Here is a 25,419-nt window from a genome sequence, read left to right as displayed (position 1 = left end):
GCAAAACATCTTTGCTCCTTACAGGAAAACCAGTAAAAATGATTAAGTAAGATTATCATATAGGGGCACAACAACAAAAAAATGTGTTTACAAGGAGATAAACTGCCAGGCTCTAATCTCCCTTCGAAGTATTTATTGCAGATAGTGAGGTAGAAGAAAACACCATGCAAAGTGAATGATTTGGTGGTCAATGGCGGGATGGAAAACATGCCTATTACTTTAGGAGAAAGCATGATAGCAGATCATGCTCTATTACAATATTCAGCTGCTTCTGGTGTTTCCAGGGTGTTAAATTTTTTATGCTTTTTATCCAGAAAATAAATGTAAATGTTGACTCCATGGTACCACAGGGAGGTGCCTGTAAGTGAAAGCTGTCCTTCTTAGAGCAAGCAGTCAAGTGATTATGTGAAAGGCAAAAAGGTGAATTCCAGGAAGCTTAAAGCTGAATCTAGAAATGTTTGCATCTGTCCAGAGATTCTTTACTGGAGAGTAGAACATGAGCTGTTATTTTGAGGAAGGAGTGTTCAGTTTTAGTTTGGGGTGTTTAGGGGGCATCCTTGGAACTGATATGCATCCAATTTTAGTAGATCAATGCTGTAAAGTCTCATGTACAGGAGATACACCCATGATACTAAAAATATGTTCTCATTTGAGGTAGAGAAATATATTTAATGGTTTTGTAAATTGCTGTTAGCAATTCTTAATGTCTTATTTCCAGCATAACACAAGAGTTGAGGTTAGCTGCATTTGTATAGTATTGCTGTTTGACAAATACACCAAGTTTTTGTAATTAATTCTCAGGCATTTAATTTTTTGTGATTTTAAGCAGGGTTTTCCTCAGCCCTTATGTGTTCAATTGATATAGAATACTTACTAAAAAAAACACCCCAAAACATAGGAATTATGAGCAAAAATATTCTTTCTGAATAGTGTGGCTCAGAAATTTTGTATTCTGTAGTGAGAACTGTAAAAAGTAAAGTATTACCAACTCTCTTTGCCCTTTGTATAGCCTGTGTTAACCTTCCAGAGAAAATGATCCAAATTGCCCAAGGACTGGGCAAAACCATAGCTCCAAACAGCTAATATTGCCTATAAACCTCATTTTGTCATTTTTTTGGCAGTTAACAGGAGTCATCTAAGCACATGGCAGGAGGAGGGAGGGCCCTTGGCCTCAGCATTCTGCCAAAAGCTGCTAGAAACCTTCTGCCTCCCATGGCACCAATCTGCTTAGGTTTAGCACAGAACCGGCTTGCGAGGAGAGCTCACCACAGCTCTTGTCCAAAATCAGAATCCTGGCATCACAAGTTTTTTGGTCAGCGCTGGCATTCTGCCACAGAGTCCAGTGTTTGACAGAGCAGAGCCTGCTGCAGGCTTCTGTGGACAGACCCCTGTAAGCAAACTTAATACCTCTTGAAGTTGTTTTAGGGCAGGCTAAAATTGCTGAGCTCTGCTGACTCTGCCTTTCTGGCTGGCTTATCTCTTCTATCAAATCTTGTCTCTAACACTGTCCCATCCTTCTTCCACTCACCTTTTTGACTAGTGGTATCAAACCAAGGGTAGAATGAGGCAGTGCACCTTAGAGGTTCATGCTTGTCCTCTTCATTTTCCTCTTCTTGTAACAGTAGAAGCTGGTGGCAGTGAGAATTTATTGCATTAACAAATGTATGGTGCAATATGAGCCCAGGGCAGAACAGTTTCTCCGGTCTCAGGGAAGGAGGATATCTCAAGTGATCCAAACCCTAAAGCTGTGCTAATTGTGCAAGCTATTATTCAAGAATAAGCACACATCTGTCTTGGGAACTTGGCAATTAGTCCACAGCTCTGGCACACCAGGGAGGGTCTGATATCAAAGTAATCCCTGCAGATTTACAGAAATCGGGATCTGAGAATCTGTCCAGTGATAGATAAATGAGACAACTGACAATAATGGAAGGATTCATGGAAGTCAGTGTGTTGGATTGCTGCCTGACAGATAGGGCAGCCTTGATATAGTCAAATGGTATTCTGAGAAACAGCAATATAATCTTATTTTCCATAGGCAGACTTGGTGTCAATGTACCATGGCAAAGTTTTATGGAACAAACCAGCAGAACATTGGATGGGATTTTTGGTTTAGGGAGGGTGGATATTTTGGTGGTTTTATAAAGGGGGCAGGAGGAAAGGGAGTTGTTGAAAGATGCCTGGTATCAGATGGGCCATGGATCTACTGGAGGCTTAAATGTCTCACCATCACATAGAGACAGACTTGGGTTGTATGTTGACTTTTGTGGTTGGAAGTGTACAAATGTAGCTTGGAGGGCACATCATTCCTGTATCTGGAAACCTTTACGGATCCTTTCCCTCTTGTGGAATAAAGGAGGAAAGGAGTTGGCTTTTATTTCAGATTGTGACTGGTGTGCTAGGCTGGGAAACAAGTATTTGGTTCCTAGCATCACCATGCATTTCCCGTGAGATCTTCTGGAAGCTGCAAAGCTCTTCTGTGGCTGAGTTGAGAAAGACAATGTGTAGCTACTTCATGTGGATATTTGGGGATTAATATATTCACGTTCGTCAAGCTGTTTAAGATCTTTGGATCAAAGAGGCTGTAGAGATGGGAAATACAATTGCTTGTTGTCAAGTGGCATTGTTTACTAATACTTTAGGGCTTTGTTTTCAAGGCATCTCAAAGTGTGTTTCTTTTTTTTTCTTTTGCAAACTGTAGCCTGGATTTCTTTTAAAACAGGTAAGATTTCTGAGAGCTCTTTAATTTCACAAGTATTTGCCAGCTATTTGACTATCTAGGCAGATCCAATGCAAAGCTAAGACTGAACTTAAATCATCTGGTGTCCCATAAATTGGCCTTTCCATGGAAAGCAGGACCCTGCAGGGCCTAAACTTTGGGATGGTTGCCAGAACCTGCAGGCCATCCCCTGGCATGCTGCAGGCTACAGCAAAAGCCATTAGGATCACTTTTTCTAAGGGCTAAGAAAAGGACCAGGAGCAATACAGATGTTACTACATCTGCTGTAGGACAGGTGCAATCTTGCTGAGCAGGTGGGATCCTGGTTCTTGGATTGCTTGCTGTCATAAAATTTTCTTTGCTTGTTCAAGTACAACACAGGACTGTAATTTTATATATCAAAGCCAACTAGTTTTTCACCTGGTAAGTAGAAATAGTAACAATGCCATAGTTGCTATAGTTTCAATAAGGGATGTCTAAAGCCCTGTATAAAAGGAATCTATAGCTTGTTTTTAAAATGAGAAAATCAAGTCACTGAGTGGAGGAGTGATTTCTCTGGGCAGCCAGCAAGCCAGCAACCAGACCCCGTTCCTGCAGCTCTTGTCTGAACGGTACCGAAACTATCTCAGCACAGCATATGGGTAAAGCCTTCTGCTGAACGTGATTCCGCTTTTAATTTTAGCCTGAGCGTGGAGAGCCGGTGCTGACTGTGTTTGTGTGTTAATCCTTGCAGCTTTCAGCCGTGCCCCGGTGCCCATGGCTGTGGTCCGAAGGGAGCTGTCCTGCGAGAGTTACCCCATCGAGCTGCGCTGCCCGGGAACAGATGTGATCATGATCGAAAGTGCCAACTATGGCAGGACCGACGATAAAATCTGCGACTCTGATCCTGCTCAGATGGAGAATATCCGCTGTTATCTGCCAGATGCCTATAAGATTATGACTCAAAGGTATGGTGCTTAATATTCTTTGTTTGCTGACTGTTGATTTTTTTAATCCGGAGTGTACACACCAGTTTGTGCGTGTGTGTGCATGAGGAAATGCAGGTGCTTAGTGTGGATGTGTGTGCACAGAGTTACAGCTGTCGTTGCTAAACTGTGGGTTTAACCGAGTTGGTTTAGCATCACGCAATATAAATAACATTTCCTGTAAGTATTGCTCATCAGTCATCCTGATTCTCTGTGTCCCAGTTTTCCCTCTGAAATACCTAAATATCAAGGCTCTTAATGAATGTAGAAGTGAAATCTTTCTCAAAATGCATATTCACTAGTTTTTGTGCTGTGTTCAAACAGAAGGCCGGTAATCTCCTTGAAACGATCAATATTTTGTGTTCAGAATAACATTTACAGTTTTGAAGACACAAAGAGGCATCTGCATCCTTCCTTGTGTTTGCCAGGCTTTGTTTTAAGGGAGATCTGAATTTCTAGTCAAACACTGGTATTCTCATTGATCAATTGATGAATTTCTGTATAATGACTGTAGCTGTTAAGTGTGGGTGCTGCATTTGGAAGTGGTAACTGAGATACAGTCAGACATATAGACAGACTCCTGTCTTTCTTGCACAGCCAGGGTCTAACAGCTTATTCCAATATAGAGGTATCTTGTTTATGAAAAACCTTTTAAATGTTGCTGAATTTTTAAGGATATTTGCTGGCACAAATGGTGTTGTGGGAAGGATTCATAAGTCACAGCTCTTGACGTGTAATTGAATTCAGTAATACATTCCTAATGCATGAAAAATTATTTAGTGCATTTGACTGTTAATTAGTAATAGAGATTAGTATTTCAAGGTATTAATAATGGCATTGGCATAGGCAAAGTGTTGCTAATTGATGTCATGACAACATGTGTTTGGGTCCTAACAGTGACCTCATGGCTTAAAGCAGTGCAGGGTTTTAATGGAGCATCTTGCTGCTGTTTGCTGTGAAATGCTTTGCACTAAAATGGACTGGTGTAAAGCAACATGAGTTTCAGCTGTGTTTCACATGCTAACTGCTATATTTGACTTCCTTGTAGAAACTGCCCCATGTTGAGTATTTAGGTCTCAAAATGTTGAGGAGTCTTGTGACAAATGTCCCCACTGCTGCATGTGGCTCCTCTAAGACCATTCTTTAAGTTGGACCTCCTTGGGTAGCTGGTTGAATTCCTGTTTATAGGGTTTGTGCCAGCTGCATTTTTGAGAGAAGTGGGAAGGGTAACATTGTGCCATCAGCCAGTGCCTTGGATTCTGTGTGGTTTTAGTGGAATTACTGTAATTCTCCTGTTCAGGTTGTTAGTGGCTTCAAGCAGAAGCTCTTAATCCTCTGCATATTGGCAGAATGAAGCCATGTCACCCCCTTTGTGGCCTGTTACAGAGTACAAAGTATTAATTTTTTTTATATGTATATTTATTAGTGTCCTCTAGGCCACAGCTCCCGAGCCAAATGCAGAGCTCTGCAACCTTCTGGTCAGTCCCTACATGTAGCAAATCTGCAATAAACATTGGCCCTTGGGTCAGGGAGGGCACACAATTGTCTTCTGTGTCCGTGGCACTGCAATGAAAACTTCTGGTGATTACTCACCTGCAGGTATCATCACTGCAGGCTCAAATGACTTAGCAGAGTTAGCAGGGAAACTCATTTCTGTGGCAGAAAATATCTGTTCTTCCATGTGGGCAGCAGAAAGTGGTGCTGAAGGGGATGGACACTGAAGGGGGGAAAAGATGTGCAGTCCTATTATTGGGTACTATTGAGTTTCTTGAAAATAAATATAATTCTGGCGTTAAAAGACAGGTAAAAAAGGATAAAATATTCTACTTTACATTTTTGTCAGTCTCATTTCTTTTTTTAAGTCTCTATTAATTCAGAGAGTTGAAACAATTTAAAAATAAAGCCATTAAAATGAAATATGTTCTTAAGATGCAAACCAGTCTGTCAGCTCACAGCTCTGAGCACACTTTACAGCTGAGCCTCTGAAAAAAGTAGTTTAAAAGGGAAATTGTGACAGTCTAGTAGTTGTGGCACTAACTATGGCATTTTCTTCTGAAAACCTCTACCTTCAAAATTAATCAATCTAGCAGTATTTGGGTGGGTTTGCAGATGAATGCAGGCTCTGACACAGTGAGATTGTCTTTGCTAATGCTGCAGGGTGAGGGAGCAGCTGCTGGGAACTGAGGATTGTCGTGGCAGTGAAATCTGCTTGGTGATTGAAGCTGTCTGTGCATGGAAAGAAGAGTGGTATCTGCAGTGTGTGCTTATTATGCATTGATTAATTATTGCATTCATAAATACACAGTCCCCTTGTAGGCTCTGTAGTCAGTTGTCTCACTACTGGCAAATTTTAATCAGCAACACTGCACAGCCAACTCAGACTCATTCTGGCATGGCTGTAGGCAGGGAGAGAGGGAAAGATGGGAAGCAAAGTGTGTGTGAGACAGAGGTGGTGTTACTGTGTGAGCTGAGGCTGTGAGTGAGCAGATTTATGGTAGATATTAGTGACTGCTCCCCCAGCCCACCCCCACCAAAAAAAAGCCTGAAAAAAACCCACCAAAATACCAACAGCCTGAGCTAACATGTTCCTTTCTTCTGTATGCTTATATAAATTAATTTTTGCGGACGACTACATGAGGTTATTTTGAAAAGGAAAGGCATAAATCTTACGGTGTGTTTGTGGAGCCCCCTAAGCAGAGGGAACACAAGGAGTTCTTGCTGCAAGTACCGCCCTGAAACTCTCTACAGTCTTGGGAGTATTGCTTGAAGTAAAAGACATTTAAAGAGCTTGTAGGGAGCTATTTTATAGGACATTAAATCTCTGAGTCCTATTTTAGATTTTTATTTTTTATTTTTTTTTTAATTTTGCCAGCTCCTTCTTCAAAAATCTGAGAAGCTGTTGTCCATAGCAGCTCAGAAAGTGTGCTTTATGAACTGAAGTTTTTCTGATGTGATTAGAAAAAAATGTATTTCTTAGCATGTTTGCTTTGGAGAAACATCTTTGCAAGGCCTGTAACAACTAATTAAATTTTAACCCTGCCCATTGTAAATTGTGTGCACTGTGCCATGGGAGACTTCTATGCCCTCTCTTGAGTGACTGTGCCACGAAATTAACATATCATCCATTCCAACAGCCAGGGTTCTCTGTGAGCAATGGGGAAAAGTGGCCTCCTATTCCTGTAAGAGTTGCCTTTGTTTCTTTAGTGTTAACACAGTTTAGTATATTAAAAGCACCCTAAAGAAAAAGGGGGAAAAATAGCTTTTGGTGTGCTTTTTTGAATTTCCTGGTGATGCTTCCCACCAAGGAAGCATCTTGGGTTGAAAGCAAGGGAAGGAAGAAGAGGGGATCAGGTTTTTGCATGTGTGTTCACAGAACTTTGTGCTGTCAGTACCACCTTTGCATTTAACTTTGAAGTTTGGAACATTCTTTTAAATAGACTTTAACCTCATATGCTGAAAAGGTTGGGGAGAGGGAAGTCCCAGTAGGAACAGTAGGAAGTACCTGACATGTAGGTGCACATACATAGAGCACTTTGATTTTGTGCTCTAAAGGCAAGAGCAAGGCTTTCCTTTTGCTTTTTGGATCCTTGTCTACTCCTACCATCATCTGCTACTCTTATTCTGGAGGAAGGAAAGGAGGGATGGAATAACGAGGCAAAATGACAAAACCAGCAGGCAGAGCAGAAGAGACGGGAGAAATGTTCACAGGTCTCAGCAGTTTTTCTCAAGATCAAAGCAAAATTCTTTCTGCCCTAGAAGATGTGGAAGGCTCTTGCTGGGGAACTCTCATCTCTCTCAACAACCAGAGAGCTCAGTTTGCAAAGTAGGCAGCGTTTGCCTTTTGCCACAGCAGAGCCATGCAGACCTCTTGTATGCTGCTCTTACCACTTCTGCCTTGGGGATGAGGGCTGCTGAAAGCTGCTCAGCTATCTCCTCGCTTTTTCCCTGAAGGGAGGCACAGCTGGGAGCTGCTAGATGTCCTGCTGGGCCTGCAGTAGCTTAGCTGAGCTAATTTCCTTTAGGTTTCAGTCTGATCTGCATGGCTTGTCCCTGTGGTTTCGGTGTTGACATCATTGATGAGGATTGCAGGTCAAGACTTAAAGGGGAAAAAAAATTAGAAAAAGTGCAAGACTGCAGGAATGTAAGACTGTGGTCAGCTGCTCTTAGATTTCCCTTCTGTTTCATCCAAAGGCCTAATCCTTTTATGTGAGAAGGGCACTCACAATTCTCTTGGTAGTTGGAGGGATGGTAGCAGGCACTTTGTACAGTGTAGGGGAGAATAAATAAATTGAATGAAGCAGCTTGCATTACACTACAAAGATTTTTCATCTCCTGAAGGGCTATTTTGCTAATGTTTTTGGTTGATGACCTGAAAAATGCAGGAGTCTGAAATGAGTGCCATTATTATTGTAATAATATTGCATCTCATGGCGTGCTGTTATTGATGTTATCATCTCCTGTGATTTTCAAGACACTTCTCAAATGTCAGTGATCTGCACTTGCATTGGGAAATAAAGAGGCAGGATTACCTGTGTTTTACAGATAGGATCATTCACATTGGTCATTCATAAAATGGCTGCTGGTTTTGAACAGACTAGTTTGGGATGTTCTTGTAGAGTCATGTGTATCAAGTAGCTCGTTGCAGTGGGAAGGTGCAGAGTACAGGAGAGCTGCAGACCTGGAGGCTCTGTACTGCCAAGGCCATCAGCAGGACTCAAGGGGATGGCTTCAGCTGAACTGCAGCACAGTTGTGTCAGGCTCTATGAAATTAATGGCATATTTCTTAGAAAACAGCCCCCTGCTTAGATGCTGTCATCACCTCTGACTCAGATACTGAATGCCCTATTTGGTAGGAACCCCCACAACCCTCCTCTGCATCCTGAGCACATTTGGCTAAGACTGCCAAGATACTACTCATTTTTCTAAATTTGTTACCACACAGATGGCATGAGAAGTACATTTCTGAAGGACTGAGATGCTGCAACGGGAAGCTAGGCTTTCTGGGAAGCCTGAGTCTGGCGCTTTGAGATCTCCACGTGAAAAGCATCAATATGGAAAAATACTAATGTTTCAGTTAAACACTTTTTGTAACCAACAGAAATCAGTGGAAATAGTGAAACTCATGCTCCCTGGATTCTGATTTTAAAGGTTAGAAAACAAGCCTCACCACTTGGTTAAATCATCTATTTTCTTACCATGTGGAAAGATTTTAAAATGAAGGGAATTCTGTTAATTTCACCTGAACCTTGACCCTGGGACAAGGGTCCATACTATATTACTAAGACAGGGAAAAAAAATCAAAAGTAGCCAAACAACAACAGTAAGTCCTAGTGGGGTTTTGTGCACTGGGCTGTAGAATCACTCTAAAATAGGTTGCTACTTCACAGCCTACACAGTCTTAATTTATCCTGCCTCTTCCTTTCCTGAAAATTATGTCAGAGTAAATTCTTGAAGTGACAGCCCCTTGGAATTGCCCTGGTACCCTAGGAAATCAGGGTTTGCCAGCTCAAACCTCTCAGATCGTTGCAGCTTCCATGGTAACAGATGAGGAAGAGGCAGTAGCTTCTGAAGGTAATTAGGTTCCAAACCATGGAAGGCTCTGTGGATCAAAAGTAGTGCTTTAGGCCTCCCTGGGTACCAGTTGGTAGCTGTGGCCAGCTATAAAACACCACACTTACAATAAATAAATAAATAGATGGTTGTATTGTGCTGTGGCTCTCGGGTTTTGGTTGCTGTTAGCATGTGACTCCAGCGCATTGCTATTTGGGAAAATCCAAACTGGAACTGAAAAAGCAATGTGCAACCAGCAGCTCCTGTGGCCAAAGGGAAAGGCCTCCTTGATGTGGGCATGCTGGAGAAATTAATCTTTGCTGTTCTCCAAGTTTCAGTTTTTCCAGCTACTTCATTTTGTTTCTTTCCAGTTTCCCCCCAATCCTGGCCTTAACTGAGAGAGAGAAGACACAGGATAATCTCTTGGGTAAATCATATCTTGAAGTGGCCTCAGAATCTCTGAGCACATGATGTGCTGAAAACCATGCAGGAGAAATCCAGGTTTATTACTTAACTAGTGTGAAAATGGCCACCTCCAGCCTGTCAGAGGGAAGGAACCAGCCAGCCCTTGGCAGCCTTTCACATGTAGCTTTTTCCAGTGGGAGAAGACCTGTGTGAAACACACTCCTGTCATCTGTTTTTCTTCTGAGTGTTTGAGGCTTGTTGAGAGCATCAGCTCAATTGTTAACGTGGGAGGAAGGGTTGGGCAAGGATGGATGTGTTGCTGGCAGCAGAGTCCTGGATCTACAAGAAGGGTGCTCAGGGAAGATGCAGCTTTGGGCTCTTGGGTGTTGTTCTCTGCTTTGGCTGAAACAGGTTTTGTACTATGCAATCATTATCCAAAGTGCCCAAAGAGCAAGGTTTAGAGCCAGGCATCTGCATGTGGTATTTCAGGGTCCCCCGTGGCAGGAAGAAAATTATGAATCTGACTCTATGTTGTTAGAAGGATAATTTATTATTTTATGATATTATATTGTATTAAAGAGCACTATACTCTACTATGCTATACTAAAGAATAGAGAAAGGATACTTACAGAAGGCTTAAGAAGATACTAATTAAGAATGCATGACCTCTTCCAGAGTCTGGACACAGCTAGATGGTGATTGGTCATTAAATAAAAGCAATTCACCTGTTGGATAAACAATCTCCAGCCACATTCCAAAGCAGCAAAACAGGGACAAGCAAATGAGATAATATTATTTTCTTTTTTCTCTGAGGCTTCTCAGCTTCCCAGGAGAAGAAATCCTGGGGAAGGGATTTTTCAGAAAACATGGTGACATCTGCATGCTTCCTGTGGCACCTCCTGTCCATTACCTAAGTAGCTGAAGTGATAAACATTAAAGATGCTTTTGCTCAGTCTTCCTGCATCTTCGATCCACCCAAATGTGGCAGTCATGTTAGGCTGTCACAGGAATTGGCCTTCAGGTGCTTGGTCTTCTTGTCACAAGGCTTAAATCTGTGCAAAGCATTGCAAGATAGTCTGTAAGTTACACTATCTTAAGATAACAACGCAAAAGTTTCTTTTGATTAGAAAGATGTATGCACACTCCTTCTCTGGTTGGTTTTCTGGTTAGAAATGATGTCTGAAGGGCTGTGAGGTAAGATGGCTTTGAAGTAATGCATCCATATAACTTTCTTTTGCTTCTTTCTTTCTTCATGTACAAAAGAGCTCAGTTAGTCTGTGCCTGAGGTCGAAATTGGGTTTATACACAGGGGATTGTCTATTCTCTAGGACATTTCAAAGCTTTCATTCAGCACACTTTTGACTGCATCGTTTGTGGAATCTTTGGAGCTCGAGCTCCATATTCCGTTCCAAGGCATGTAAAACCAGCACTGGCTTATACCACACCCTCTGCATGCGTGCCTGGGATTTCTGTGCCTCTCTGCAGGGCTGGAAGTGCTCCCTGCAGACCTCCCTCACCTTTGCATGCTTGCAGTTTGGCATCCACAGCTTGGCTGTGCATTATGTGTGATCATTCTGCTGATACCAAATGCAAACAGGCAAAAGATGTCCATTAGACACAAACCATTTGCTTGCCAGCATAAAAAATATGGACTGATGCAGGCAGTGTTCCTGGATGATCAGTTCAATGTGGTCCTTAAATTTAGGTGTGAGTTTTGTTAGAGGGATAAACTGAAGTTTATTTCAACCTCTTTGGGAAAAAGAGGGAAGGAATGACATTTACTGGAAGCGGTGACCCAAGAACAGGTTTTGCTGCCCATTGTAATTCAGGAGAAGGATTTTATGTATCAGTAAGTGGAGTGCATAAGAAATGCCAGGCCACATTTGTGATGTAAAGAAAGGGCAGGATATGGAATTTGATTAGAGCCATCTTCTATGCATTATGTATAAGATAATACATTGGTGTCAGTTATATTGAGTAGAAGCCTTAATTCAGCTTGAGTCCTGCTGACATCGTAAACTGGGAGACAGGGAGTGGTTTATGGGCAGTAGTGGAGTCTCCAGACTGAATTATGGCCTCAGCATTCAGTCTGTTACCGAGAGTTGCAGCTGGTAGCAGGCAGTATATTACATGCTTTTACCCAGAGTAGGGCTGGTGACAAGGAAGGGAAAAACTTTATCACAGAGGCACTGTGAGGAATGGAAGACTGAGTTATGGGCAAGACAACAATAGAGAACTGTAAAACTAATGCAAGAGAAGGAGGGAGAATTTTGAGCTGGCCAGAAGGAAAGATGCCAGAATGGGAATAGAGTTTCCCCATGCCGTCACTGGTTTGCCCCTGTGCCTGCTGTCCTGCCTCCCTCAGGGCAGGATGTGGCATCCCATAGTGGGCAGGGACTATTTCTGCCACTCCCATGCTTTTTTTCTTCTTGATCCCTCGTAGTTAGAGATTGCCTTTCACTCCAATGACCAAGATTTTTGGTATCCTTTTAGATTTTCAGCCATAATAGTAATTTTGTATTTTTGCTGTCTGTATAAATGGTCAAATCCTTTCTGAGTTTCGTCAAGTCCCTGGTCATGGTGACTTGCAGGAGCTCTAAGTCCAGCAGGATAATAGCTTCCTGTGTCAAAAATTAATGTTAGGTCTTAATTTCTTTGCCATCCTTCCTCATTGTGGAGACAGAGGCATCCAAGCTACCTTTGCCATTTCTGTTCCTTAGCTTGTATTCATTTGTCATATGGCTTCTAACCTTTCTGTTCTCCAGGGGAGAACGTGATGATCTTTCAAATATTTCTTCTTGTGGGAGCTGGTATGGATTTTTGTTACAAGTGTGTGAAGGTTCTTGTTGTTCTCCCTGAATACCCTTCATTTTTAAGCAAACCCAAAAGGACAGAAGAGGGAGAAAAAAAAGTGTGATGAATTTGAGAGTTTGAGGTCATTTCTCTCTGTAAAGCCTGCTTCCGCTCTTCCTTTTCCCAAGTGGCTTTGAATTACACAGAATGTCCCTTTTGACTCAAGTATTACACCCACACAAATACAATTGCATCCTTCCCTAAAAGGCCTGCTCTGCTCCTAATAAATTATTAGTTCTCTTGGTTGCTTGGAACAGATTGTTCCACTTAAACGATTACAGTGGTGCCAGCTAGTACTGATGGAAAAGGAAAGTCTGGTCCTGGATACTAGCAAATATGTGGAGTAAAATATCAGTGTCCATTAGGTTGGAGGGTGTGACGGTGTTCACAGGGGTCTTAGGATGAGAGAAGAGATGAGGATCTGACTCCATGTTTCAGAAGGTTTAATTTATTATTTTATGGTATATATTATATTAAAACTATACTGAAAGAATAGAAGAAAGGATTTCATCAGAAGGCTAGCTAAGAATAGAATAGGAAAGAATGATAACAAAGGCTTGTGGCTCGGACTCTCTGTCCAAGCCAGCTCACTGTGATTGGTCATTAATTAGAAACAACCACATGAGACCAATCACAGATCCACCTGTTGCATTCCACAGCAGCAGATAATCATTGTTTACGTTTTGTTCCTGAGGCCTCTCAGCTTCTCAGGAGGAAAAATCCTAAGGAAAGAATTTTTCATAAAAGATGTCTGTGGCAGGAGGGAGCAGGGCTAGTTCTGGAAAAAGGATAGCACTTGTTACAGGCATTCAGGATCTTAGTCACACATAGTGGAGCACCAAAACCTTGTCACAGATGTTGGTGGACTGGAAGTGTGCCCAAGTTGGTATCCCAAGTGATTTTCCCACGGGTCATGGAAAATTTCACGTACAAATGCAGATGAGTCATTGTCATTATTGATATTTTAGGGAGCAAAGAAGACATCTTTTAAAAAACCCAAGCCTGCCAGTGTCCGAAGTGCACCTCAACACCCTTTTTAATTATTTGCAAAGTTGCTGAGAGCTGAGCACAGGCATCTAATATCCAAGACACCTTAAAAAGACACCGAACCCCTTAATGACGCAAACACACGAAGAGTATAGGTCACCTTCAATGCAGTGGATTAGCTGGAAAATCAATTTTGTTTGATTAGGTGCACTTGGAGCTAGATGGAAAGAGTTAAAGGCAGGCACCAGACAATGCAGGGTAGTGCCTGTTGTGGTGGGCTGCAGTCCAGAGAGCACTTTGGAGCCTGTGTAGCCGTGCATGTGACAGGAGCTGCCTCAAGTCAGCGTTGGAGGTACAAGCCTTCCAGGAAATCTCTGCTCAGAGAGAGAGAGGTCTCTCCTCATTTTTGTGGCCTGGATGGCATCCAGGTGGTAAAAGCACCCAGTGGTTCACCTCACCAAATCACTGGAAGTCAAGGGCAGCTCACCCACCACCTACTCTGCTGCAAGCCACATGGGTTGGTGAGCCAAGCATCATAATCACTGCTTCCCCTGTGTCTATTGATTGTGGGAGGGAAGCCTTCTATGCCCAGAGGTGGCTGAAGGGATACTGAAGTTGTAAACACTTAAAAACCAAAAGTACTCCATAAAATAGAGTAAAGGGAGAGAAAGAGGATGGAGGTTTTGTTGTATAGTGCTTAAAAGGCACTTTGTTGCATCAGCTAGATTCAATGCCAGCTGACACAGTGTGCCCCAAAGATGTTTTTTATCAGGAAACGTTGGTTTGGTGTAGAAATCTTCTATACAGGTGTAGAATCCTTCAGAATGACCCAGGTATTTGTGCGTGTACTGACAATAGATGAAATAAATTCCTTTATTCCCTTCTCCATAGCTTAAATTTGAAAGGCTTAAAAGCACTTAAAAGCACCCATTGCAGCCAGGAGCCTGACTCCCACTGAACTGGCATGAGTCCTGAGGTCTCAATGTCCAGAAATTTCTCTTCAAAATGGAAGTTCACTCTTAAATGGCTCTAGTGCCTTTTAATATTTTGCTCATGATCTAATTTGGATCTTAAGTATACCAATTTGGAAACAGCCTGCCTGACATCAAGCTATGAGTTTTTAAACTCATATGGTTTAATAAGATTAACTTGCTGCAGTTCTGATACAGTCTTCAGTGAAAGCTTATTCAAATTAAGAATCAGTCAGAGGGGAAGTAGCCTCAAGCATAAAGTAGGAGTGAGGTGGTGCCAAAAATCAGGGCTCCGAGAAGCTTTGTTGTCTCAGACTTTGCTGAGAGCAGAAACCTTTACTGCCAAATTAATGCACTAAGAGGGGAGGGGGAAAATAGCATAATTAAGAGATTAAAGCCCAATATTCCCTTTTTCAGCTGTCATCTTTGGAGATGTACACAAATATGCACCCATGGAAATGGATGCATAGTTCAATTTTTTTTTTATTTTTGAGACTCCAGAATATGTATTAAAATATGTGGGAACTCTCTTACACGTCTGCTTGAATTATGGAGAATAATTCACAAAGTACAGCAGGGCCGCTAAAATTAATGAATAAATAAGTGAGTTTGAAGAGTATACCTGCCAAATCTGTGTTTTGGGGCTCTTCTGCATAAAATAATTAATTCATGTATTTTAATCATGTTAGTTTCTTCCAGTGTTTGCTTGCATTTCAGCAGCAGAGTATCTCCACCATGAATTTTCTTTCCTCGCTGTTGGTAGGGGAAGTCCTGATTGTGTAACCTCTTTTAACCCAAGGTTACATATTAATCCCCTTCCTCCCAGGGGGACACCCTCAAGTTTGGCAAATACTGTGTGATTTCCAAATGTGCACCATATTGATAACATGTACATGGAATTGGGGCCCTTCTGGTTCTGATTTGAATTCTGAGCATGTCGTACATTTTTTCTTCTTCCATGAAGAGGAAAACTCTCAGCAGAGTTTCCATGCATAATTTCATTCCACTGTTTCAGCAGGAATAATGCAGCTGTGAAAGAGGAATGTGAAATCCAAGAGCATACCACTTTTTGAATATCACAAATTTTATTAGGGGCATTACAGGAAGGAGGAAATCTGTAGGACAGATTGGTCACAGTCCAGTGTTGCTCAGTAAGAAGATAAACAAAACTGCAGTGCCTGTGGTGCTAATTTAAAGTTGTGTTTAGCATTGGCTACAGGAATGGCTGAAGGGCTTTAGCTGTGAATATGAGGCCCTGAAGTAAACACTGGGTAATTTTGAAATCCCTGTTCTGTGAGAGGAGCCATCATCAGGTGTTGGTGGTCCATGGGAGGGCTTAACTAGAGCAAAATACAAATATAAATTGACCACACAGGAAAATTAAAAAAAAAAAAAGAGAGACACTGACATTTGCAGGGGTATATCTTTTGTAAGGGTTATGAAAATGTGCCTGTCCTATCTTCTGTGGCATTTAAAAATACACTGAAAATAAAGGTGGTGGCCTGTTGGAGTCGGTTGCTGTATGGCACAGTTTGGTTGTCTTTATCTGGGCAAAGCTATTGCAGAAATGGTTAACTTGCAAAAGAAAGAGTAGCCAGAACGTTTTCTTTCTGGAGAAGTGTACAAAGTCTAGTTTGGTTACATGAAGTGTTTCTCTGTGCTTCCTTCCCTCTCCCAGATGGCTATTGGCAAAATAGACAGGATGCAGCATGATGTTTTAAGTATATGCATTTCTTTAATGTGCAACATTTGGCATGTTTGTATATACATCTAGAGTGACTGCATATATGTAGAGAAGGATGTGCATATGAGAAAGTACAGCAACATGTGCACAGAAAAATAGCAAATGACAGACTTTTTTAAGGAGAAAACAGCACAATTCTTGCCTTGCACTTGCACAAATACAGAACTGGTTTGATATCAAGAAGGAAGCAGAAGCAACACACAGTCTCTTCAGAGCTGATACCAGGAGCTGGTAACACCCACAAGACCCCAAAGGTATTGCAGCAGACTAGCAAATCCAAATTGCATTATGAGGTAGATGTTGGTCATTTGGGTTTCTTCAAAATTGAAAAGAAAGCAAGAAAGTTATGCTGCCCTGTATATCTGTTAAGCCCATGCTTCTATGTCACATATAGTGCTGAAAAATTGCTGCCTTAATAGCCCATACAGGTGTCATGACTTCCAGCTTGGCACCTCCAAGCTTTTATGAATGCTGATCAATGAGCTCACCCTGTGACTGTATATCCCATTCTGCCCACTGTGTGTAAGACCACAGTAGGCAAATGGGGTCCAAGGGAGCTGGCTTCATAACATGCCCATGAATTTAGCTTTTGACTTCCAGCTCCTTAAATTTTTCCTTCTTGCCCAAGCTTTTAATTTGATTATCATGTTATTATCATCTCATTATTTGGCATCAGAGATAGCTGTAACTCTTGCTTTAATACTTTGCATTTTCTCCTGGCTTTACTTTCTGCTGGACTTTTTCTTTCTTCTTAGGCACTTCTCAGCGTCCTTTTGCTCCCAGGTGATCGCTCTGTTCTCTCTGTGCTATTATTGCTTATTTCTAAGTAATCCTTATGTCCTTTTTTTTTAAATGTGGTTTCAGGGACTGTTATTAGGCTGTGTGGAGGTATAGGTCCTGTACTGCTCTGGAGTGAAGTCAGAGTGCCCTGATTTGGAAGTGTCTGTGTTCCAAACAGCCTTTGTGTGGCTGCACCAGGAGGTGCTTCCCATGGGGACAGCACCCCTAGGGAGGGCATTCCTATTGGCAATGTCTTCCTACTGCCAGCATTATGTGGGCAAGCAGGTGGGTAGGTAAAATCCTCTTTTGGCGCTGAAGAGGCAATCTGTGTTTTGCTGGGGAGCATCGTATAGCTGGGATTTCTTTGATATTGCACAGTCAGCTGGTGTGGAATTAAGTTAATGTTTTACAGTGCTTTTGTTCTGTGGCTGTGTCCAGCCCCTTCAATCTTCCCAGCTCCTAATGAGGTGAGTCCCCTGGCTTTTGCTGGCCTGTGCATGTGGCTCTGCCAGTGCTGGCAGATCAATCCGTGTTTGTATTCCTGGCCTTGAGCTGTGCTCTGAGGTGGCAACAGCCCTGGGTGTGGAGACTTTTGCTGCCATTTCAGCTCAGCTTAGAGCAAATGATCATGCTTTGCTGAGGCTCTGAGTAACCTGAGATGGTGTGCAAGGCAACGTGAGCAGCAGAGCAGGGTGAAAAGTACAGGGCTGCGTGCACTGGAAGCAACCCCAGGTTTGTTTGGAGCCTGGGTGTGATCAGTGATGTTTCTAACAGTGCTTTTGGAGCATGGAGAACCTGATTCTGGAGGGTCTGGGGTAATGCAAAGTGCTGTTGAGATTTAGTAGCTCAGTTCAACTCAGAACATTTCCTGAATCACGGTGGTCATCTCTGCAAGCAGATGTTAGCAGGATCCAGAATATCACGTTTGCAAGTCCCCTGCTGCAGCTTTCAGGAGGCCACAGAGAGGGCAGAGAAATGTGCTGGGCTGTAGGGAGGATGAGGAGCACTATACAGTGAAACCTGGTTAATTCGAGGAATTGTCTTTCTCCATCATGTAGTAAATTCATTAGTCATGTAGAGTGAGGAAGTTGATTTATGGCTGTTAACTATATTGAATCGACAAAAGTAGCTTCTTGAAATTTAGTAGCCAAAATTAAGGCCTCTCAGGCATTAATAGATTAGACTGCTTAAAACAATTTAATTATTTATCCTGTGCAAATGGGATAGGATATTCTAAAATGATGCCTGTACTGCTTTAGACATATTTTATTATACTTGTGATTAAAGTTCTGTTTGTAAATCCTGCTAATTGACTGTTGGCACAGAGTGGTGGAGGAAAGCAAGGACCTTGGCTGAGACTTTGTAGTTTTTAATTTTGGGAATTTAATTTAAAAAAAATCAAAGAGATAAAAGATACCAGTCTGGTTTGAGCTAATGCTCTCTTCTTGTCTTCTGCTTCCCATGAACTCTGTGAACATCTGTTCATACAGGAGTTCAAGTAGAATAAAAGGCTATTAATAGCACAGTATGTCTGTGTTAAAACTCAGAATTATGTATATATACTGCTATTTTTATTGTGTAGTATGTGGATTAGGTGAGGTCCCATCATGATAGCATGTGCACATACATCATTCCCCACCTGGAGACCCAATATCAGTGTAGGGTGGTTTTTTTTTTTTTTGGTTTTTTTTTTTTTGTGAGTGATCATGGCATGCAGTCGTATCATCTCCAAAGGAAATGACTGTGCTGGAAGTGGCTCGTCCTTAAGTGCCATCCTACCCAGAAAGAGAAGGAAATAATTAAGATGATATGAATTATGTAGAACAGACTTGAATAAAGAGTGACAGAAGGGCTGTCTTTGACAGCTGGATGTTAAATGAAATTTGTTTCTGTTGTTATAGATGCATAGCCTGTTTTTAAATGTATAATTTATTTAGATTTATTTAAGGGGTAGAGGAAAGAAACAAGAAATCCCTGATGCGGAGAATTGAAATAATGAGTTGTTATACAAACATAAATAGTCATTACAAAATATTTTATTGGTCTATTTTTGCTGTATTTATAAGGGCATTTTAAGACTCTTTCAATCTGCATTTTACATGCATGCAAATACATGCTACATTTTACCCTGCAATCCTTATTGCGTGCTTAATTGAGTTGATAGCAAAAAAGACATGAATGCTCCTGACTGCTTCAGCTTGCTCTGGGGAGAGAATGAATTTTTCATCTTTTCCAGGAGAGAATTTATCCTGAATGGCTGTTTCTCAGATTGTGTTTTATTACTCATACCTGTAAGAAGGCTGAAGCTGTAGGTGTGGGAAGGCTTTCTACTCTAAACTGCAGGAACTTCGTAAATGTTCCAACTTCACAGCTAAAGAAGAACTTAATGGTGTTATAGTTGGGGGTGTGAGTGTGTGTGGACATAAGGGTAGGGGAAAAAAGCTGTTTTCCCCCCAGAAAAGCTTTCAGATGGTTGGCTAGGGTAGAACTGATCCTCTGGTTAGGATGGTATAATGCTTTATTGATGTGTCCAGCAAGGACAAACTGGACCAAGGATTTATAGAGGGATGGGAGGAATTATTTATTCTGGATTTGTTAGACCAGGTCACATAGGTACTCATTTGTTATTTGCCCATGACTTTTCCACTTATACTATATGCAAATACGTGCTATTACTATAAATTTTAATTTTTGTGAAGACCTTTTTTTTCAAAATTGAGTGTTCAGCAGGTCATACTTATTTTATGGAGATTAGGCTGAAGGAATGCTTAGGACTCAGTAGTCCTGAGGCAGGCAATGATAGTAAAACTTGCCTTCAGAGAAAATTCTTGCCTCCTCTCCTCTGATTACTTCTGTCCTGTTTCACCATATATAAAATTATGCATATTTTTTTATCTTTTTTTTTGGGGGGGGGGGGGGGGGGCGGGCTTTTTTTTTTGGCATTTTGATATTGTCTTAGAGCTTTTGGGCACTCTTGGGGAAAATAGCAGAGGTTTCTTTTCTCCTAACCAGCAGCCTTGCCAGCTCTGTGCATTTGCTTTTCTCAGTGTGAGCACACCTGGGGTTTTTAAGGTTTATATATCTGTTATGTGTAGAAAGAGATCTCTTCCTGCCTGTCCATGGCATTTGCTTTTCCTGTAGGTTGTTTGGAATCAATTGATGTCACTGATCTTTCTGCTTCTGCTGCTCCTGTTTGTGGCAGATGTATTTGATGCCTTTGATTGCTGCTGACAGCAGGACTCTCTGATAATCTCTATCTCTGGGTGATTGCTTAATTGCCTCTATGACACCCCCAATAATATGGTCTGGAATTTGTCACTTTGGTCTTGAAAATCGTACAGTGTGCAGTTTCCTCACAGGTGTGGCACTTACAGAGAACTCAAAATTGAGCCACTTTCTTTTCTGTTTTTGTGTATAGACTCCCAAAATTGCTCTCTTGCATGGTGAAGTGGAGCTGGTTTGAAGTTTGGGAGGCACACAGGCAGCAGTTCTGAGGGACAGTGGCATGGCCAAAATCTCTTGATTCCCTCTCCCATGCAAACATGCCATTTGCAAATTCAACGGGGCAGGGAGGGCAGCTTCCCACACCCTCCACTCCTCATCCCAGCTCCACCCAGAAGCATGCAATGTGTGGGTCATTGAATAATTCTCATTCTTGGTCGCCCTAAAATGAAAACTGGAGACCTACTCAGGTCAAGAATTAAGTTGCAGAAAGGGTAATTCATTGTTATGTACTTGTATACCTCAGTTGCCTGCGCTGGGTGACTGAACAAATGAGAATTTCAGCAGGGCAGCAGGAGCAGAGTTGTGTGGCCAAAGCCTCTGGCATTTCTTATGTTCCTACAGTTTTTTCTTGTGTGCTTTCTTAGAAAAAAACCCGTAGAAAACAAATTTTGTCTTAGTTGAGGAATGCAGCAGATTCTGTTTTCTGAAACAAGAAGCAATGTCATTCAAAAAGCCTTCTTATAATTAAAAAGTTGATTACGTCTTTGTGTGTCTGGATCTGTACCTTACTTTGGAGGATTGATTGACACGCGAATACAGCATGAGAATTATTCTTTAATCATTGTTTTCCTGATTATGTTATTCTTTGATGAAAACTGTTCTTCCAGCTTGTCAGGAGATAAACGCCACCTTGAGATCACAGCCCTCTGGGCAATTCCCACAGGGCTCAAGGGAAGACTGGGTTTCTAGTCTTGAAATACAGAGACCGTTTCCAGAGATTTTTCCCCCAGTGCCCCTTTTCCACAAGCCAGTGAGTTCATTTGGAAGAGTCATGGATCCTTTCCATGCCAGAGATGATCACTTTGTACTAAGTGATCACAAGGTGTGGCATCAGTGGCACTGACAGCAGCTGCTCAAGAGTAGCACAGGGCCAGGGAGATCCTTGGCTGGGCCCAGTGGCTTCATCAAGGCAGCAGAAGAGTTTGGGCATCCTCATGGAAGGAGGGTTACTGAGCCCAGACTGTACAGGAAAGCTGAGAGTGACAGGAATCTGCTGCATTGTGTGTGAAGTTGTAACTTGTCCCTTTCCTCTATCAATCCTAGACACAAGGCTTTTGCCCTTCTGATATGGCAAATATTGAATAAAGTAAGTACAGGGCAGTTCCTCCCCTGCAAGCCATTTTAATGTGTGGTTTCGATCAACAGAAAGAATGAAATGCTTGTCAGTGCAGAAATTCTGGGAAGAATGGGTTGGGAGGACTGGCACCATAGATAGTAGAGGAATAAATTTGCCTCCTGGCTCTCCAGAAGCCAAAAGACACTGTGACTCAATGAACATAATTAAAAAAAAAAGTACTAGCAGGTTCCTTTCAGATTACTGAAGATGCCTTTTGTGTGCTGAATCACTGTTGTGAGCAGGGAGAAGTCCCCTGGATAGCTGTTTGAAACTATTATTGCCAATAGCTTCTTTTTCTGCTGTATTTTCTGCTTAGATGCTGCTTGATGTGGAAATGGGTGCTATAGATTTATTTTAGTATTAATTTATATGAGAGAGATTACTTGTGAACAGTAAATAAAATTCTGTTTCCGAAGAAATACTAGAAAATTGGATGTTTGTGACAACCTTGTGTATTGAAATGCATGGTTACATCAATAGATGCCAAAGAAACATATTGGGTAATCTGTAAAGTTCACAAGGTTTCCTTTTTTACCAACATTTAGAAGGTAATGGGAAAGAATGACAGTGTCTATATTAGCAGAGTCTTAATTTTAATTAATTGTTGGGATTTTTCTGCACATAAAGGCTTGCATGTGTGTTGCATAGCTCTTTGGTCTGACAAGTACTTTTGCCTCTTGGAGAAATTTTGATTCAAAAAAGATACTGTAAGCACCTTTGAGAGAGAAGAAAGGTGCATGCAAGTCTGATGAAGAAATGGATCATCTTGTACAGTGATGCATGGTTTGGTTTTGTTGTTTTGGAAGGTTTTTTTTGGAGGTGAGGGAATTGCTGCAAGTGCTACCTGATTTGAGTTGTGTACTAGCAAACTAAATTTAGAGAGCAATGAGAGAACCAAGGCATGTAGCAAGCCCTGCTACAAGGATGGAAGGCCACAGCGTGGCTGAGAGAGGTTTCTAGGAAAGTATTTTAGAAAGGAGCTTGGAGAGGTGATCAGAGTCAGAAGAGGAGGAAATCTTGTGGGTGAAGGCAGAAGCGCTCACTGGTAAGGATGCAAGCCTTGATGTGGATCATCAGGCATCTAACTCAGTGATACTCTGTGTCCTCTGGGGCATGGAAGAGAATGGAGGCTGACCCTTACTTCCATCACATCCCAAATTAGATTGTGCCCATGAGGGAGATGTAATTTAATTAACTCCGAGAACCTCAGCATCGCCGAGACACTGGAGTGGCTTCGCAGGCATCCCTATGACTTCACTGTGCATTCGTTATCCCAGGCTGCTCTCCTGTCACGCCTCCTGCTTTCCAGTTGATAAGAGCCTCTGCTTTTCCATTTGGTCGATTAAATGCTGTAAATTCTGCAACGAGGGGCAAAGCATTAAATTTCTCAAGCGTGTCTGCGCGTCTTATCGTGGAGCCGATTCCATGTTGCTAACAGCATTTGATTCATACTGAAGGAAAATTGATGACCTGAATCCTCCTCACATAAGAGCTTCATTGTTAACATGTCTTGTTCTCAGCTACCTCCCAATTTTTTTTTTATGCCTTCCCATTCAATTTATCAAGCATGCTTTCAGCAATCAAAGGCTAGAAAATCGCTTTCATTCTTGAGCAACGTATTCTGTGTCATTTTATCAAGATGCGGAGCTCCTAATTCTCTGAAGAAAAGCTGAAGAGAAGTGGGAGCTGTAGCTTATCACTGTCTCCCGTGTCACGTTAATGGAGGATTGCAGCCAAGGTGACAACAGAGCATTCCCAGTAAAAGAAGGCTCCCTCACATGCTCAAGGAGCCGTGGGTAAAATAACCTTTCTCATTGCATCAGTGTTCGTTGCCGAAACACACGGCCTCAGCTCTGGCGTGTGGTAAACTGCTCGGGGAGGAGGCTTTGAAATACCTGACCTGGGAGGTGTAGAAGGACTGTGTGTGGATTTAAAAGAATAAGGAATATCAAGGGAGTTGGTAGATGAAAGAAAACAGGCAATTAAAACTGGTCAGGCTGCATCAACACGAGTTCAAATAACCTCCTGCTTTACAGAGGGCAGAATCTCAGGTGGATTTTGTAGCCTGAGTTTTCTGGCTCTTTGTGGTCAGGCTGCTTTCACCACTACTGCTTACCATATTTTGTTAATGCTTTTAAGATTAATTCTAGCTCTTTTCTATTGCATAATACACCTGGTGTTAGTCCCCTGTTTATGGAGACTCAGAAATGGGTTCAGCAGATTTAGGAAAACACAGCAGTAGTTAAGGATGCAGTTAGCTGTGGAATGGACCCACACATAATTTTACTGTGCGTTCAGGAAGTGTTTAGAGACACTTTTTTAGAGAGACTTTTTTGATGTTTTTTCTTAATGAGGCTGGTAGATGAATAATCCAACTAATCTCAACCTTTTTTTCCTGTGTGCTTATAGTGACAAAACATGCGTCTCTTTAGTGTTTTGAGGGATTTGGCAATTACAGTTTGTACAACCTTGACTCTAGTTGAAGAATGGTAGCATTGGTTTGAGTTGTGTTTTGACAACTGAAGAGAATGTGGCATGTAATTTTCAAAAGTAGCTTTGTTGGGGAATAGCAGTGAGACTTGATTTTGCCAGACCCTTTAAAGATGGGCTGTTCACCTAACAGCTCTGAACAGGAGCTGAACCCTTTAGAAAGTTTGGCCCAGGAAATGCAACAGTCACTAGTTGTAACCTGGGGCTGGATATTTCACATTTACACAAGCAATATGCACGAAAATACTGTTTATTGAGAAGAGGACTGGGGGAAAAAACATATAAACTTAATGGAAAGCAGTCTGCTGGTCACCATTTCAGTTTCAGTGCAACTAGCAGGTCTGCCTGCTGTATTGCCACTGTAGTGCACAGTGGGAAAGGGTGAGATGTTAACTGATGTCAGCAGTTATGGTAGTAAAAGAGGGGAAAAGTAAGAAGGATGGAAGGAAAAATAAGTTTTTCACCATCTAATTTAAATACCTTTGGTTGTCCCTTGGTTGCCTACTGTAATCTGACAGCTTTCACTCTGTGGAAGCTGTTGTCTTTGTAATCCCAGTAACAGTCAAGATCTGTCCCTTGAGATGATTTTCTCATCCTTGAGGTTGACATTGCAGTCCTCCCAGAGAAGCAGGAGAAACTCCTTGTAATAAATTATCCATCACCCTATATGATTGAGTCTATTTTTGTCCTACCCTTTACTTTTTTTTCCCCCTTTCTGAAGTGCACTGGGTATTTCAGCCCCTAAAGAGGAACTCCTCTGACACTAATCACTTTTCACCCATGCAGATATTTCATCTGATGGGTAGTACAGTTGAATAGCTTGAAGATGTATGGAAGGGAAATTATTGGGAAATGGTCAGAAATTGCATTTGGTGGTTTGCCAACTGGGACTTTTGCATCAGTCCATTTGGGTTAGCCATGGTGATTTTGTAGCATTTGATTTCCTTCTTGTTAGTGAGTTTTGGCTCATTCAAAAGTATTTCTGAAATTGTTTTGAGATACCAATGGCATTTAAGCTGGGGGACAGGGAAGCCTAGATATCTTGAATAGTCTTCCAGATTACTTAATGTGACAGCAATTTAAACTAGCAAGCTTTTCATTTCTGTAATGTTTTAGATTAAAATAAACAGATACTTATACTTTTTCAGTCAGTTAGCTTTCACCCTGTTTTGTTTTCTGATGGTCAGAACAGGCAGCCTGTACATTCTGCATTACAGTTTCTTTGTTTGTGTCAGTGTTTAGGTATTTCTTGCTAACTGTTGTTTAAGTTGCAGTGGTGCTCTTTTCAGAATATCCTGGGATCCAGGGTCTGATCCAATCCACGGTGCTGGCTT

The 25,419-nt window shown here is 41.7% G+C and overlaps 1 protein-coding gene across 13 annotated transcripts in view; it reads left to right on the top strand.

Annotated features, from left to right (window-relative positions):
- The window catches only part of ADGRL3 (adhesion G protein-coupled receptor L3), a 491,811-nt gene that overhangs the window by 225,053 nt on the left and 241,339 nt on the right, over window positions 1–25,419 (top strand). For 12 of the 13 annotated variants that reach the window (XR_010027766.1, XM_063156653.1, XM_063156644.1 and 9 more), the window contains 2 exons: window positions 2,702–2,722; window positions 3,453–3,666. Coding sequence is in view for 12 of the 13 variants with exons in the window: in XM_063156653.1 (XP_063012723.1) it covers window positions 2,702–2,722; window positions 3,453–3,666 (235 nt within the window). In the remaining variant the exon portion in view is untranslated. The remainder of the gene's footprint in view (window positions 1–2,701; window positions 2,723–3,452; window positions 3,667–25,419) is intronic. The other variant, XM_063156645.1, reaches the window with a different exon arrangement.

The sequence above is a fragment of the Melospiza melodia genome, chromosome 5, assembly GCF_035770615.1.
Source record: "Melospiza melodia melodia isolate bMelMel2 chromosome 5, bMelMel2.pri, whole genome shotgun sequence".
Taxonomy (NCBI): domain Eukaryota; kingdom Metazoa; phylum Chordata; class Aves; order Passeriformes; family Passerellidae; genus Melospiza; species Melospiza melodia.
This window is presented reverse-complemented; position numbering and strand designations above follow the sequence as displayed.